The 18,220-nt window shown below is 41.6% G+C and overlaps 1 protein-coding gene across 1 annotated transcript; it reads right to left on the bottom strand.

The window, feature by feature from the left end:
* On the bottom strand, positions 1-16,751 carry mvda (mevalonate (diphospho) decarboxylase a). Its single transcript, XM_060922823.1, has 10 exons — positions 16,548-16,751; positions 16,364-16,434; positions 14,531-14,645; positions 14,292-14,435; positions 8,967-9,166; positions 6,604-6,678; positions 6,242-6,460; positions 5,316-5,431; positions 3,810-3,918; positions 1-239 (listed from the first exon to the last, which is right to left on the bottom strand). Exons 1-10 carry the CDS (start codon positions 16,627-16,629, stop codon positions 99-101), a joined length of 1,272 nt encoding a protein of 423 aa, XP_060778806.1. The 5' UTR covers positions 16,630-16,751; the 3' UTR covers positions 1-98.
* Between the last annotated feature and the right edge of the window lie 1,469 nt (positions 16,752-18,220).

Here is an 18,220-nt window from a genome sequence, read left to right on the forward strand (position 1 = left end):
AAATTTGAATGCAAATACAATAGACAAGATGGTAAAAAATCTGGACACAAAAAGTGCTCGTCAATTGTAATAATAATAGGTTTAATTCAGTTATATCTTCATTGCTCTTTTGATTCTTGGGAAGGTTGATAGTCTTCATTCAGTCCATTAACGCTCAGGCCGGAAGTTTGCTTGGGAAGTCCATCGGCACCTAACAGATGAAACGTTGGATCGTCTACTGTACGAGGACCAGGGCCAACCTGGAGACAAATAATACATATACTGTATAAGTGACTCTCGAGGGTTTTAGGTTTTGCACTTCACGTCCTGTGAGGTGTAACTGATACTCAGAGATGTATGGTGGGTAAAAGTACATTTCCACCACGGGCGATTGCTCTAAGACAACGAGGGAGGCTCAGCCTCCTCTAAAAATGACGAACATCGTGTAGGATGAATTGCGCTAGGCTTATTTTATAGCCGACCTTATAACATTGCTATTTCAGATCCAGAATCATAGAAATGTATGTGCACAACCCAACTACAGTGCGAAATCATTCCGTTATAACTTTCCCCAGTTCGCCTAATGTGTGCGTGAGTTTTTCCCCCTCGTGTCAGCGCAATGCAGCCCAGCCTCAGTGGACTTCAATGGCATTTGAGAGCTATGCGCTTTTCAATCTCAAAATGGAAGACGATTATTGGATAAATACTGCGAAAACGCCCGCCCACGGACTCCCAGCCTCACAGTGGGAGGGATATGGCAGTTTCCGCGAGGAGACTGGTGATTGGTGAAAGCGGCCGGATATTTTCTTTGATTGACAGCTCGTTTCAAATATAGACAGGCAGCGGTGAATCTCAGTTCAGTCCCATGCGGATTCGCAAGTGCTGTGGTGTATTGTAAGAGATCAGCTTACATTTCGATTTCATTCATTACATACGGTTTCTACCAGCTTTAGTTTGTATATATTTTCACTGTAAATAAAGTGTAAATATAGTGTTGTCAAGTTTGCTATCTTAATTCCAGAAATTTCGTTTATTTGAGTGACTGAACTTGAACTTGAGGGGGCTAGTCAGCTAGCAAGAAAGCTGCGCACGGATGCCAAGCATTGCGGATTTAATTTTGGCGAAGCCATTTGCCAGTCTTCCTTTCGAGGAAAAAATTAAAATTAAAGAGCAGGGTAGACCAACGCCTCAAATTGACTTGGTGAAAAAGGTAGGGAATAATACTCGTTCCTTTCAGCTCTCCTGGTACGAGAAAGTGAATTGGCTAACAGCAAGTGACCCACATCAACAACAGTAAATAGGCTACTTTAGTAATATGTCATGGACGGACCAAAAATATAGAATCTATTTAAAATGTTTATGCTGAGTATATTATATTGGAATATATATTTCTCTGGACATGAATTAAACACAGCTACAATTTGGAAAACATTTTTAAACAAAAACACAGCCGAGAACATTTCACACTACAGACCTGGATTAAAAGTGAAGGGTTATCAAAATTGTCAATAAAACATTTCTCAGTCAAAATAAGTAAAATATAGGGAAAGTGTCATTGAATGAAACGTGTGGCACCCAGCTCTATGTTTGGCTCCCCAAGGTCAGTGCTTGTGCCTATTCCAGAACACTCTGCTGTTACTGCTGAGGTTCCTGACAAAGAGCTGCTTTCAATAATGATCAATTTTTAAACAACATGCCACAATTTTAAAATATAAAATGTTAGAATATACCCCCCCCCCCCAACACCACCATCATGTATATTGGACAGTAGGCTAATGGGCCAAAAGAACCTGTTATTTCACAATTTGTGACCTTGCCAACAATCAGCCAGATCAGAGGCAAGAGTATGGGCAAAATTGATGTGTTTTTTCTTTTTTCTTTTAAAATCTGGAAATATCGTAACCGACCAGCCTCCCCTGTTTGAAAGACTACCAGCCGCCACTGATTTCCACAATGCTGTAAATACGGATTTCATTTCACTCACTGATACATGGATTAACTTATCACTCCACAATTTAAAACCGTCTCAATTTCACATGACTTCCCATCAACTGCTCATAAAATTTAGAGACTTATGTTACCTTGCATCACTTCACAGTTCACACCTTTTTCTGTCTAAACTGGCACCGGTCTTTGAAAATTAACGAGTTGCAGACATCTTATTGTACTGTGTCACTGCAGTGTGTTGAAATGACTATTATATAAATATGTGAGTCAGTCTGGAAAATCCCTTCACATGGTGCCATTTTCTATAAAGTATACAAAGACCTCTGAAAACTACAGGCTTTCCTGAAGTGAAACGTTTCTCTTCCTCTTATCTCAACCAGACATCCAAACATTTTTAAAGTCTTATTATACCCGAAAGAGAAAAGGGAGAAAATCTCATACAAGAAACAATTTATTGATCTCATTTGCATGTAACTTAATATTCAATACATAAGCTGTAATATTTTAAAATGTTAAAGCTCGACGGCCTTTCGATTTCATAAAAATCAGTGAAATTTAGTTCTGTCTGAAATTTGCTTATTGTGATATATGTTTGTTTCTGTAATATCTCACAAAATATCAGGCCGTTCTGTGGCTGGGAAGTTATTTAATTTGAGGGGATTAAAGCAAATAATGTGCATGAAATCGCTCGCTTCGCGCAGTCAAGCAGACAGAGGAAGTCCGTGTGTGTGTGCATGCGCAGGTTTACCTTTGAGCGTACACTGACAGTTCCATCATTCTGTCGCTAAACACTGAGCGCTGATATTTATTAGTTTGGTCCTGCGTTTCCTTTCCTTCGTATATAATATAACGTCTTTTCTTCTCGCTTTCTTTCCATTACTGTAGTCAGTCTTTCACGTTTCATTCGCACACTCACGTCCTACATTTTTCTCTCTGGTTTCAAATTTGTATCCCACAATGCCTTGTGTGAACGGGGAAAGCTCACCACGTGATGTGATGCATGACGTAGTATCTTGAATTGGGTCATGGTGAAGCAGGAAAAAATAGCAGAGAATTTAGGGCCACGTGGCCCTAAATTCATTAATTGTTCTGTTTAAAAAAACAAAACTAATAACATTGGAAGTCTGTGATTCGAATTCAGTATCTTTCAGTCCACTAAACAAAAATGATCAGGTGTCGAGGAAAATTCATTTTATGACCTACACTTGAAAAATCTGGAAGGCAGTCTAACTTTAATCACTTAAAAAAAAAATTATAAGGTTACGACAGGAAATCAGTTTGATCATCAGGGTAACTCCATCTCGAGCTCTATGTTCACCGTTCGCTCTTACGTCGCTGTGTGTTCTCTTTGGGTTGGTTAAATTTCCTATATATTTATCAAACACTGTAAAATAACATGAGTAAGAGCTCTTCTCTGTTTTGATGACAAAACATGACATTATCCAACAACTTGATTAATGCTGTGTGAGGAAATCACACCGAGCTAGTGAGGTTTTAGTCATCTTTATGCAGATGGACTGTTTTTATCGCCGTGTATTGATCGGGGCTACGGAGACGAGAAAGGCCGCCAAGTGCCGTAAACATGAAGTGAAGTGAATAGAAATATTGCGAGGCCATTTTGATTTTTTGCAAGAATTCAGCCACAGTGAAATTCCGATACATTTTCCCAGACTGCAGTGCAACTCACATGAAATAAAGCATACATGCATCATAAATGTGACTAAATGAATAAAAAGATATCCTTTTTTCCCCATAGTCACATGACTAGGTGTCAAAAGTTGTCTCCATAACACCACACCTCATGATGATCATTTAGCATTCTGTGAGCTTTCCCTGATGCGGAAATAACCACTGCTTTGCTGTGTTAGGTATGAGTTATGTACCTTCGTGCAGATGATATAGCTGATGCCCTTTGGCGTAGGCTCCATGCCAATATCACTTATTAACTTGTCAGGCAGTGAAGTGGAATGCACAGGGTGTCCTTTTATAAATCTGCAGAGACGAAAAAAACATCCAACACAACACCACCGTTCATTTTTATCATATGATCACTGAGAAAGATGAAATCATACTAGTTTGGACAAATGCAGATTTAATACAAGTGTTGCCAGACAAAATAAACCTCGCCCGGTAGCACTTATGATGAATTTGAAGGAAGATATCGCAAAAAGACGATTTTGACCTTTTTGGTGACCTTGACCTTGATTTTGACCTTGTGTGTGAACATACTTGGCCAACATACTTGTTCCCCCTCCTCCCCTGGGTGGGAAGAAGGGTAACAGGTGGATAGAGGATGGGAAGGAGCAGTAGCCTAGCCTAACAATAAGCAATACCGGACAATGTGCAATATAATGTGCAATATAAAGTGCAATATCTCTCCTGTTGCCCCCCCCCCCTTCCCCATATCTTATTCGTTTTATATTTGTATATACAAATAATTTACTTTAATTTATCTAGAAGTGTTCTCTATTTCTTTTCTCTGTTTATCTGTAATGATGCTGCTGGAATCTTAATTTCCCTGAGGGAACCCGCCCAAAGGGATCAATAAAGTTTTATCTCATCTCATCTCATCTCATCTCATCTCATCTAATCTAAACATGGTTCTGATTACCATTCGCACACTGTACTGCTCTCGGCCAATCAGAACACACCGTACTGCTCTCGGGCCAATCAGAACACACCGTACTGCTCTCGGCCAATCAGAACACACCGTACTGCTCTCGGCCAATCAGAACACACCGTACTGCTCTCGGCCAATCAGAACACACCGTACTGCTCTCGGGCCAATCAGAACACACCGTACTGCTCTCGGGCCAATCAGAACACATCGTACTGCTCTCGGGCCAATCAGAACACACCATACTGCTTCCGGCCAATCAGAACGCACTATACTGCTCTCAGCCAATCAGAACACACCGTACTGTTCTCGGGCCAATCAGAACACACCATACTGCTCTTGGGCCAATCAGAACACACCATACTGCTCTCGGCCAATCAGAACACACCATACTGCTCTCGGGCCAATCAGAACACACCATACTGCTCTTGGCCAATCAGAACACACCCTACTGCTCTGGGCCAATCAGAACACACTCTACTGCTCTCAGCCAATCAGAACACATCTGAATGAATATGAAGGAAGATATCGTGAAAAATCAATTGTGACTTTGACCAGATGACCCTCAAAATGTTGGAGGTTCTATTTGAGAACAATCCTGAAAGTTTCATGAAGATTGGTCCAGCCGTTTTCCCGTAACATCGCTTCCAAAAAAACAAAGAAACCCGACCGAAAACAATACCTCGCCCCCTGGTGGATTCCATCCCCGGCTATCTTATGTCATGTTATGATATATGATATGATATATGATGCTGTTGATGAAAGTACTGACTCTCCACCGCTGGATTCTGGAGGGAAGAAATGACGGACAGCCTGGACAAATTCAGGTACGTGGTCTCGCAGGAGGTAGATCACTGCATTCGGGCCCGCATCGAACGTATATGCCGCCTGAAGGATTTAACAGAGACAAGAAAAGTATATTTGTCTTTGCACTGCACATGAATAGAATAGAAGAGAGCTTTATTACACACTTGTAATTATACATTCTTATGAAACTTTTTTGTTTCTTTGCTATCCTATACGATTCACACTGATTACTGGACTATAAATATGAATTACAGTAATTCAAAATCAAAAAATGCAGAACACAATTTCTGACATGTACTCAACTCCAGAATTTATGGCACCCTTGGCAGAATGAAAGCTTTACTATAAAAGAAATATTTATGGTTAATTAGCTTAATCTCATACTGAAAAAAAAGAGAGAGAGAAATCTAACCTTGGGAAATGCAGAAAAATAAAGCTGTTCGCAAAAAGTAATTTTGGTCATAATTATTGACACACCTAAAAATTCTTCTGGGGAACCCCCCTATGAACTTTTGGACCCATCTTTACCACAGGTGCCAATACTTCTGGAGCTGACTGGAAAGAGCTTCGGCTAAAGTTGCTGCACGAAACACAAAAGTGCTAAATTGAGAAATATAATGTTAAACAACTCTCAGTCATGTTTCGTGGTCATTAAATGACTTGTACTGAGATGCATATGAATCATTTTTACGTGCTCTGGTGTCCATCATGGAAGGACATGATGGAGCTGAAATAATTTGTTACTGTATGAGCTGTAATAATTAATATTGGCTGTCTGTTGGATTTAATAATATCGTGAATAGTGAGACTCTGTAAAAGACGTAAATAGTAATTAGTTAAATTCAAAAACAGAGCAATGATTTCGGGGAATCCAGGGACTGCTGTACTCACTCTGGTCTCGCGGTAATGTTGATTGTAGCGATGCACCAGGTTGATGACTTTGCGGGAAATGTCATTGAGGTAGAATATGGGTGGGAAGGTGTCCAGGCAGGTGGCGTGAAACTGGTTGCTGTCTTTCATGGTGAGTTCAGCAAATGTCGCAAAGTCTCGTTCCTGAATGGCCCTGATCATGCTGTCCATCCGAGCGGGGACCACGCTGTCTGCACGGTGCTGTGTTAGACCGGGGGGAAAGTTCACAAGAGTTCATTTCATTTCTATTGCTACAAAAAGAGCCTGAGTTGATAATAATAATAATAATAATAATAATAATAATAGTAATATAGGTTGAATTCGAGGCAGTGTTTAGTTTCTACCTTCAGCAGTTTGCTTGTCTTCACACTCGTCTGCATCCCTGAAGTGCTTCCAACTGGCTTCCGCTCTGCACTGACCTGAATGAACGTGAGAAAATAAATAAATAAATAAATAAATAAATAATATTCACTTCATTAAAAGAAAAAAATCCGTCAAAAATAGCATGATTTGCTGATTTAGGAATTGCATATTTACAACCCCGATTCCAAAAAAGTTGGGACAAAGTACAAAGTGTAAATAAAAACGGAATGCAATAATTTACAAATCTCAAAAACTGATCATGTATTCACAATAGACCATAGACAACATATCAAATGTCGAAAGTGAGACATTTTGAAATTTCATGCCAAATATTGGTTCATTTGAAATTTCATGACAGCAACACATCTCAAAAAAGTTGGGACAGGGGCAATAAGAGGCTGGAAAAGTTAAAGGTACAAAAAAGGAACAGCTGGAGGACCAAATTGTAACTCATTAGGTCAATTGGCAATAGGTCATTAACATGACTGGGTATAAAAAGAGCATCTTGGAGTGGCAGCGGCTCTCAGAAGTAAAGATGGGAAGAGGATCACCAATCCCCCTAATTCTGCGCCGACAAATAGTGGAGCAATATCAGAAAGGAGTTTGACAGTGTAAAATTGCAAAGAGTTTGAACATATCATCATCTACAGTGCATAATATCATCAAAAGATTCAGAGAATCTGGAAGAATCTCTGTGTGTAAGGGTCAAGGCCGGAAAACCATACTGGGTGCCCGTGATCTTCGGGCCCTTAGACGGCACTGCATCACATACAGGCATGCTTCTGTATTGGAAATCACAAAATGGGCTCAGGAATATTTCCAGAGAACATTATCTGTGAACACAATTCACCGTGCTATCCACCGTTGCCAGCTAAAACTCTATAGTTCAAAGAAGAAACATGATCCAGAAGCGCAGACGTCTTCTCTGGGCCAAGGCTCATTTAAAATGGACTGTGGCAAAGTGGAAAACTGTTCTGTGGTCAGACGAATCAAAATGTGAAGTTCTTTATGGAAATCAGGGATGCCATGTTATTCGGACTAAAGAGGAGAAGGACGACCCGAGTTGTTATCAGCGCTCAGTTCAGAAGCCTGCATCTCTGATGGTATGGGATTGCATTAGTGCGTGTGGCATGGGCAGCTTACACATCTGGAAAGACACCATCAATGCTGAAAGGTATATCCAGGTTCTAGAGCAACATATGCTCCCATCCAGACGACGTCTCTTTCAGGGAAGACCTTGCGTTTTCCCACATGACAATGCCAAACCACATACTGCATCAATTACAGCATCATGGCTGCGTAGAAGAAGGGTCCGGGTACTGAACTGGCCAGCCTGCAGTCCAGATCTTTCACCCATAGAAAACATTTGGCGCATCATAAAACAGAAGATACGACAAAAAAGACCTAAGACAGTTGAGCAACTAGAATCCTACATTAGACAAGAATGGGTTAACATTCCTATCCCTAAACTTGAGCAACTTGTCTCCTCAGTCCCCAGACGTTTACAGACTGTTGTAAAGAGAAAAGGGGATGTCTCACAGTGGTAAACATGGCCTTGTCCCAACTTTTTTGAGATGTGTTGTTGTCATGAAATTTAAAATCACCTAATTTTTCTCTTTAAATGATCCATTTTCTCAGTTTAAACATTTGATATGTCATCTATGTTCTATTCTGAATAAAATATGGAATCTTGAAACTTCCACATCATTGCATTCCGTTTTTATTTACAGTTTGTACTTTGTCCCAACTTTTTTGGAATCGGAGTTGTATTATTAATTATTATTAAATATTTATTATGATCAGGGGTATGTATGAAAAAAAAATCAAAAGGAAATTAAAAAAAACTTAATAGACTTGATTGATAAATAAAAATATTAATAATCATCATTATTATATGTACACTATATATAATCTGCTGTACCTTGCTTTTCCACATATTATAATCTATTACAATATTATAGTTACACTAGTAAATAGTTCAATAATAACTATTATTTTTGTTGTTTCTTATTCATTTATCATCATTCATTTATCTAAAGCAAACGTTTTAATGAAAAACATACTTATGTCAGAGATTAAGTTCAGTTCATTTTGACTTGAGTGTAACCAACATTAAAAAAAAAGAAGGCGATTTACTTCCTGTCACCTGACCTCCTTCAGGATCTTCCAGGAATTTAATGTACGGTATGCTCAAGCATTCCAATAAAAGGTGTGCAAAGTATTTCGTAATTTAACAATTCAATAACAAAAGAGATCAACTGAGTCAATGCGGCGTCCATTATCATAGAATTAATGATCAGAAAACATAAAAACAGAAAGACCCAAAAGGTCCAGTGTGACTCACCACCAGGACGAGAACTCTGAGCTCGGGCCAATGTGTCTCCGGTGCCACCTGCTCAGCCACGCTGTCTTTCCCGTCCTGTCTTTCACCTATCTTCCACTGCACAAAGCCTCCATACATACTCCTGCAGGCGCTGCCCGAACCCTGGCGTGCCACCACCGACAGCTCTGTGTCCACGCCGAACAGACGGGACAGCGAGTACACTGAGAGACACGCAGACGCGTTAACGACAGGTCATAAAAAGTCACAACAAGTATGTAGACTTACAGGTGTCCCTGAGCAACTCTGATTCGGATTAGAACTGATTTTAATTAACAGGTTCAGGAAAAATTCAGTTACGCGGAATCAGACTTGCTCACACTGATACAGAAATTATCTCATCTCATCTCTAGCCGCTTTATCCTGTTCTACAGGGTCGCAGGCAAGCTGGAGCCTATCCCAGCTGACTACGGGCGAAAGACGGGGTACACCCTGGACAAGACGACATGACATGACATGACACGTCAGAGCTGATGAGAATATCCAGTGAGAAACTTCTCTGCTGTGCATACGCACAATCATTTCTTTGTTCGCTGGGAAAAAGAAAGACGCATTGAACACCTGAAAAGCTACCAAAAATTCATTAGATATTCTTCACGCATATTTACAAGAGAAAAACATACCAATGGACATCGAAAAACTGGAAAAGAGACACATCAGAGATGTAAAACTTCCGTGCGACTGTGACAATTTGTAAACAAACACGGCTGCCAGGTTTGCTTCATTAAACATGGAAGATTTTGAGAGAATTTTGGCTGCCAGGTCGCTCCGTTGTGTGTAACTGTCGATGTTGATTTTAAAAGTAACTCAGAAAATTACAGACAGAAATGAATATTTAAGTCTGAGTGAAAAATACTGTAGTGAGCGTGCAGCGTGGAAGAAGAGTCTCATTCTCATTATCTCTAGCCGCTTTATCCTTCTACAGGGTTGCAGGCAAGCTGGAGCCTATCCCAGCTGACTACGGGCGAAAGGCGGGGTACACCCTGGACAAGTCGCCAGGTCATCACAGGGCTGACACATAGACACAGACAACCATTCACACTCACATTCACACCTACGGTCAATTTAGAGTCACCAGTTAACCTAACCTGCATGTCTTTGGACTGTGGGGGAAATCGGAGCACCCGGAGGAAACCCACGCGGACACGGGGAGAACATGCAAATTCCACACAGAAAGGCCCTCGCCAGCCCCGGGGCTCGAACCCAGGACCTTCTTGCTGTGAGGCGACAGCGCTAACCACTACACCACCGTGCCGCCCCGGAAGAAGAGTCTGGAGACAGAAATCTTAGTTGCTCGGTTGTTAGTCTGTGCTACTTGCTCTCGAAGCACTGGCTTGACCACTTTATTAATTAGCATTCGCTAACACTAATGATGAACGCTATACTGGCTGGAAGGGGACTTCACTGCTGCGCTAACAGCACCAATTCGCTAGCCTAGCAAACTACAGTAGACCCACCCGCCTAGCGGCCAAAAATATTTTTGCCTACGAGTGGGTCTAGCCTCGGACCATATCAACAACACACCCCGGGCATCAAATCGTGCCTGCCAGTCACAACGCAAGGTTTTTGTTTGGATTCTTTGGGCGGGCTTTTGCTAGTCTGGCTAACGCGACTTCAAAGCTCTGCGAGCATTTCGTCTGGCAAAGCTATTAAGCCCAACCGTTTCCCAAAGCGTGTGGTTGACCCGCCTCCCTGAAATGCCTCAGTTTGCTACTGGTTGAAGCCAGAAAAGGCTGTGACGAAGCTTAAACCAATCACATCACTCTTTCCTCTGACGTATGTGACGCGACAGGGCTAACTGGTAGATTAAACCATAGACATCCTATTATTAAACTCTTACCGAAGCCGGTCGGAAGCAAGGCGAAAATGTCCTTCCTTTCAATAAATACCTCCAGGGCTGCTCTTTGCTCCGTTTTCAATGAGAACTTCCCGTTGAATGCTTTCAATACAGCATTCGTGAATGAAGCGCTTCCGGCATAGATTCTGTAAACAATCTATGGCTTCCGGTCGCAGTTCTACTACGTCAGTGCCTTGAACACGCCTCTACCCAGGGCCGTTGGAGATGCTCAAAGTTGATTGGCTCCCGATTTTTCGGGAGCTTGGAAAAGCTGTAGATAGCTTGCCTTGCCAGACTAAGTTCGCAACAGGCCCTCGTGTTGCATCACACTTAGGATGGGCGGGCCCAGGCTAGGCTTTTGTAGGAGTGATGACAAGGCTGTGCGACGCTGGAGAAAGCACAACAGGAAAGATGGCTACGGCTATTGAGCAGGGCTCGTTTGACTCCACTTTGGAATCAGTTTTAGAAGAATTAGACTTGGAGTTTTCGTTGAAACATGAGCAGGAAGAGGCTCTCCGCTCATTCCTTTTCAAGAAGGACGTTTTCGCTGTTTTGCCGACCGGCTATGGCAAAAGTCTGATCTACCAGCTGGCTCCGCTCGTAGCCAAAAGGATGGGGCTAGTTTGTGCAGTACGAAGAATTAATAAACAGCTTTGAAACATTACTTTTTGATTGTTTCTTATTTTCCCGTTATTTTAAATTTAAGGGGAATTATTTCACCAAACACCACTAAATAAAAACTCTCAAAAACAGTTTAAGCAAACCCTTGAAAAACACTTTAAAAAAAAAATAAGAGTGTATGTTAAGTATGTGGTACAGACTCCAAACTTGTGGTCATTATCTCCAAACTTCTTAATATCTAGAACCTGTTTATTAATTAATACGCATTTTGAAAAATTATTTCAAAGCCTCCCCCACTGCTTTCTGTCGCTCTGACTACGTCGCAGTCACTGTTGCGCTGATTGGTCAGAGCGTTGGCCTATACGCACAGAGACAGTTTGAAAGACAGCGGGTTGTTCCTCCTACACCCTTCGGAAATGTCTACGACCGAGACCAGACTAAATATTCACATTTAGTCTGGCTTGCCAGGCTACCAATTCGCAGGTAAGCTAGTGTTGGCCTTTGAGTATGCTGATATGAAGCGTGTATGTATAACAATAAGTCTTTTTTCGTAGTCTATCCGATATATTCCATTCAGCTACTCATCTTCGACTCGTTCAATATCATGAATGGAATATCTCTGAGATACCATGAAAAAAGACAGCCTTTAATTATTTAAATATCAGTTACCTCTCCAAGACAAAATACCGACTAGTGGCCTAGTGGTAGCGTGTCCGCCTCTCGATCGTGAGTTCTATTCACGGTCGGGTCATACCAAAGACCATCATAAAAATGGTACCTACTACCATCTGGCAAGGCACGCTGCAATACAGATGTGCATGGGGAGTTGAACTCTCGTGGTTACCAGAGGACTAGCCCCCCACTGTAACCCTAGCTATGTAATAGGCGAGAGGCCGAGGGCTACGGAAACGGAGATCGGCGCCGCCCGATGCGCCACCATCAGAGTTGGGCCTGGTTAGTACTTGAGTGGGAGACTGCCTAGGAATACCAGGTACTGGGCGTGGGAAGGACTTTGACTTTTTTGACTCCAAGACAAAGGACAACCACATGACTACATGCTGGATGGATGGTTAAACTAGAGCTCGGTGATATGACCATATAATATCAATATCATGACAAATTACAATATCACAGCACACTTTTTTGAGACATCGCAAGTACCATGATCATTTTTCTCACATTTCTTTTGACCAGGAATTACAAATTCTAATCGAAAGTAGCTGATTTTATGATAAAAGTTTGTCCTGAACCTTTAGAATTGTAAATGTATTGTAAGAATGCATAAAAATTATTACAGTTTATACTTTCATTTTAAAGAAATGGATTTTTGTGAGACTTTTTTGTGCGTCTCTCTTCCCCCCTTCACTCCCAACAACAAAAGCTAAACACTCCCATAACCGATAATTTAATTTTATCCAGTGAAAAATAATCCAGCATTTCAGGCTTTAACAAGCTACAAAGTACTCCATTATTTTTATAAGAATTTTTTTGCACATTTCCTTCCACACACAAGTGTTAATTGTGCAAATTTGTAACAAAAGCATACTCTTAAATTGCATAATTTTTTACTGATCCTTCTTAAAACAGATTTCATGCCTTTGCTATGATAGTCATGCGATAAGAGTTTTCATGCTGTTTTGATGATGAGGACAGGCTTGTAGTACTCGAGTCTGACTCGTGCCCTAATTTGAAGGACTCATGACTCGACTTGGACTTGAGCACCGATGACTCGGACTCGTGCATTAACTGCCTTCGGACTTGTAAATTGGAGACGAGGGCTCGGATTTTTTCTTTATTTTTTTTTGTAATATGCCATAATAATTTCTCATCATTCTCATTATCTCTAGCCGCTTTATCCTGTTCTACAGGGTCGCAGGCAAGCTGGAGCCTATCCCAGCTGACTACGGGCGAAAGGCGGGGTACACCCTGGACAAGTCGCCAGGTCATCACAGGGCTGACACATAGACACAGACAACCATTCACACTCACATTCACACCTATGGTCAATTTAGAGTCACCAGTTAACCTAACCTGCATGTCTTTGGACTGTGGGGGAAACCGGAGCACCCGGAGGAAACCCACGTGGACACGGGGAGAACATGCAAACTCCGCACAGAAAGGCCCTCGCCGGCCACGGGGCTCGAACCCGGACCTTCTTGCTGTGAGGCGACAGCGCTAACCACTACACCACCGTGCCGCCCGCCATAATAATTTAGCAGAAGATATTTATAGCTACATTCATTTATGTATTAATTTCATGCATGTGCGTCACACCTGTGCGCCTTGGCACGCGTGTCAGATAGACTCTCAGGGGCGCTCTGGACAAGCGGAATTTCGTGCACGCATCGTAAACAACTCGCACCTGCACAGGATTAAGGCGCAATCAGTGTCCCAATATAAAAACTGTGAAAACGCACTTACTTTGCGAAGTATTGAGTTGTGTTACTGATACATTACCGAACCTTATTTCCTTGTTTGGTTTCCTGATTTCCTGTTTCTCATCTTTGATTCTGCCGAGTCTACAATAGCCTTAATAAACACACCTTCTGCACTCACATCCATCTCTGACAGAATACTTCACACTCCCCGACAAAGAGAATGCACAAGCACCTGTTCATACGTCATGTTCAGGAACAAACTAATATTAATGGCGTTAAAACAGCCACCGTCAAATGGTGCGGTTGGAGTCTTGTTCTCGGACTCGACTCAAAATTTTCTTTAACGACTTGGACTTGAACACTGGGGACTCGAGACTGGACTCGGACTCGAGGTTTAGTGACTCGACTGCAACACTGGATGAGGATGATGAGGATTATTATTATAAAACTCACCCAGGCAGGCATATCCAGCTGCAGAGGAAGCCAGCCCAGCTGCTGTTGGGAAGTTATTCACAGAGCAGATATGCACCCGATGAGAAAGCGTAATCTCAGCATTAAGATCTTCATCATTCCGTCTTTTCCGTGCTAACCGTCGGACTGGTCGAGAAAACGACAAGAGAAATCTTTTTAACGTAACATCACAGTTTGTTTGCATTGTGTATATTTTGTGTGCAGGTTGAACAGGAACGTACTCTCGCGAAGACACGACTGCAGTCTCGGCTGGTTGACATCTTCTTCTTTGCCGTTCAGCCAGATGCGGTCCTCCTGAAAATTCCTGCTGCACGCAACTGTAGTGGTTGTTTTAAGCTGGAAAAGCCACCAATGTGAAGTTAAGGACAGGATCGGTACACTGTATTTACAGTTATAAAAAATATATATACTTTAGCTTCCTGATTATTCTGCCTTCAGGGGTTTATCAAAAAATAATCCATAGACTGACAGATGGTGGATTAATAAATACAACTTCACTCTCTTGAAGATGGAAAAAACAAACAAAGTTTTGTGCTTCTTGCGACTGCAAGAAGAAAACACACGTTTTCTTTTTTAGTTTTAAAATAATGGCAAGTTCACCAGGCTGTTATGGATCACAAAGCTAGTAAACTTGTCTATTGTTAAAAATCCTGAGTTTCCCCACCCATAAATACAATTCTGTTTGCCATATGAATGAAATTGCATTATTCATCTCCAGTAAGCACTTAATAGACGTGAAGCCCATCTGGGAAAACTGGGCATTCAATCAGGATCCCACCCTGGATTTGGAAAATTGTAATGGCGGCACAGTGGTGCAGGGGGTAGTGTTGTTGCCTCAGAGCTTCATGGTCTCCAATCTGATCCTGAGCTCGGGTTACAGTCTTTATTCACATGGGTGTCCTCTGGCTTCTCGATTTTCCTCCCACCTCCCAAATCAATGCTGGTAGATGGACTGGCGACTAGGTGTGAATAAGAGTGTGAACGCTATGGACTGATGTCTCATCCTCATCCAGGGCGTATTCCTGGGACAGACTTCGGATCCACCTCGAGACCAGGATAAAGCACTTGAATGAGAGATGAAAACTGGCACCAATCAAATTAGCCATCTGTGGTGGTGGTCGTCATCACTGCCGAATCCGATCTGAGCTTGAGGAGAACCATGCTTGGTTGACTTTGCCAGAATTGCAGCAGTAGGGTGGCCGGTTCCTTTCTGCGCACTCACATACATTCACACTTATGGGCAATTTAGAGTAGCCAGCATGTCTTTGGATAGTAGGGGGAACCAGAGCACCCGGAGTAAACCTACACAGACACGGAGAGAATATGCAAACTCCAGACAGAAAAAACCCCGTCGGCCGCTGGGCTCGAACTCAGAACCTTCTTGCTGTGAGGTGACAGTGCTGAGCTCCTACACTACCGTGCCACCCCATCTGTGGTCACATGAGTTAAAAATGGAACAATAATAAGCCGATAATAATCTGTGCAGAGTAGACAGGCTCATTCACAGCATACAATGCAATTTGACTCGAGTGTACACTGTGAAAGAAATGTAAGGACAAAAAAACCCAACAACTTTGATATGTTTGTTTTTGTTTGTAAATATCACATAGGGCACCTTTAACGAAGTGGACAGGTGTCACATGGGGCATCTTAATGAAGTGGACAGATATCACATAGGGCACCTTTAACGAAGTGGACAGATATCTCATAGGGCACCTTTAAAGAAGTAGACAGATATCACACAGGGCACCTCTAACGAAGTGGACAGATATCACACAGGGCACCTCTAACGAAGTGGACAGATATCACACAGGGCACCTCTAACGAAGTGGACAGACATCACACAGGGCACCTTTAACGAAGTGGACAGATATCACATAGGGCAGCTTTAACGATGTGGACAGATATCACATAGGGCTGCTTTAACGAAGTGGACAGATATCACATAGGGCTGCTTTAACGAAGTGGACAGATATCACATAGGGCACCTTTAAAGAAGTGGACAGATATCACACAGGGCTGCTTTAACGAAGTGGACAGGTTGATGATCTCACCTGATCCTGATGCAGAGTGACACTGAGTGAGGAGTTAATGGGCAGAATCAGTTCTTCATCCCGTTTACCCCCTGTGTGCAAAAAATGAAGAAACTTCAGCACAACTTCTACAAAGCAACTCTTCCTCTAACTGTAAATGCACAAAAAACACAATGCACACACAAACACAGTCATGCACACTTACAGTATTTAATAACAGCAATGTTTACTGGCGCCGTGCACGTGATCATCGAGACAGTTTGGCTGCTCGCTTCGGGTATATTCATTTTTATATTTATTTTTATTAAATTAAAAAAAAAATCCACTACAAATACGTTTTTACAAAATAGTCACCAACCTCAAGACTAACCTGCGAGTGAGAATTACTACCCACTGACATTTAGGTCGCCATGATATGACACCAACGACTGTGATTGGTTAGAGTACGGACACGAGCCTCAGCTCTCCGCCAATCAAATCCTCCGTTGTACGTCCTCTCCAGAAAACAGCCAATCGCAGAGGTCGGACCATCCTCGTGCGAAAGGAAGGCTTGACGTAATGTGACTTAACACCGCCCTTTTCCCCCCCAATCTATTCCAAGCCATTCAGAGCCGAATCCAAAACAGCTCCTCATAGAACAGAGTGCACTACTTAGGGTGCACTACTTATGCGTTAAGAGCCTGTGTAGTGCACATATACAGGGAGTACGCAGGCATTTGCGATTCAGCTCCTTTAAAATATCATGAATGAGATGTGAGGTAAATCGATAAACTATTTCTGAGGTAAAATATGAATTTTAAACGGTTCTCGAATAGTTGAATTTAATGATAAAAATTTAATGATTTTGTGTCAAATTTGTTAATACACATTATAGAAAACAGAAAACATCCCAAATCAAGGGTTTTTGTTCGTTTGTTTGAATTGAAAATATTTTCAGCATTTAAACTGATTCAGGGATTGTTACAAAATGGCTGGAGTTGTGACGTCACAAAACAGGCTGCATGGATTTTGACCAATCATGTCCGATATGCAAATTATTATCCGTTGAGGACGTGCTTTCTAGAAATTAGTTAATTTCTATAGGTAATCATATGGGGCCGAGTAAAATTAAGGATTAATTTCACGAGTGATTTCGAAGTTTTGAAAATTGCCCGAGTCGCAAAACTTTGAAATCACGAGTGAAATTGATCCTTAATTTTACGAGGAAGCGTACGATTACTTGTTTATAATATACAGGGCCAAATTCGTACTTCGGAAGCCATTCAAGTTCACAACATTTGTCATTCATGTTTTCTGAACCAATCAGGGCGCGAGACTATCTTGTACGTTTGAATCAGTTTCTAAAGCGTCTTTCATCATGACACGGCGACACGAGGATTTTGAAAGTGGTTTACAAAATTTTATTGGAACTTCTTTACAAAAGCCCGCATTACTTTAAGAGAGTCTGGTTCATAGTTTTCCCCATTTTCTTTCCTCATTTCTGCATAAAACTGCGATAGCACCTTGTCTAACTCACAGCATTCATATGTTACGAGAGAGTCGTTTATTTGTCTTTCTGCGGCCCATTTCTTAAACACAACGGAAAGCCAACAATTCGTACTTTTTTGGGTATTTTCATTTTTGCTTGCAGCTTTCAATTGGTTTATCATTTATTCGTCAAATATAGCGAAACGCGGCATTGCTGAGTCAGCCATTTTGTTGACAAAATTTGCTAATTTTTGTAACCAAGCAACGAACTAGCCAATAGCATTTCAGAAATATGGCCCCGTGTCCTCCTTGATTGACCAATCAGAATTGAGTAATTTGGCCCCATGTATTATAAAGTTAGTAATAAACGAGTAACTTTGATTGCAATAGTATATATTTGACAGGCTTGAC

The sequence above is a fragment of the Neoarius graeffei genome, chromosome 6 (genome assembly GCF_027579695.1).
Source record: "Neoarius graeffei isolate fNeoGra1 chromosome 6, fNeoGra1.pri, whole genome shotgun sequence".
Taxonomy (NCBI): domain Eukaryota; kingdom Metazoa; phylum Chordata; class Actinopteri; order Siluriformes; family Ariidae; genus Neoarius; species Neoarius graeffei.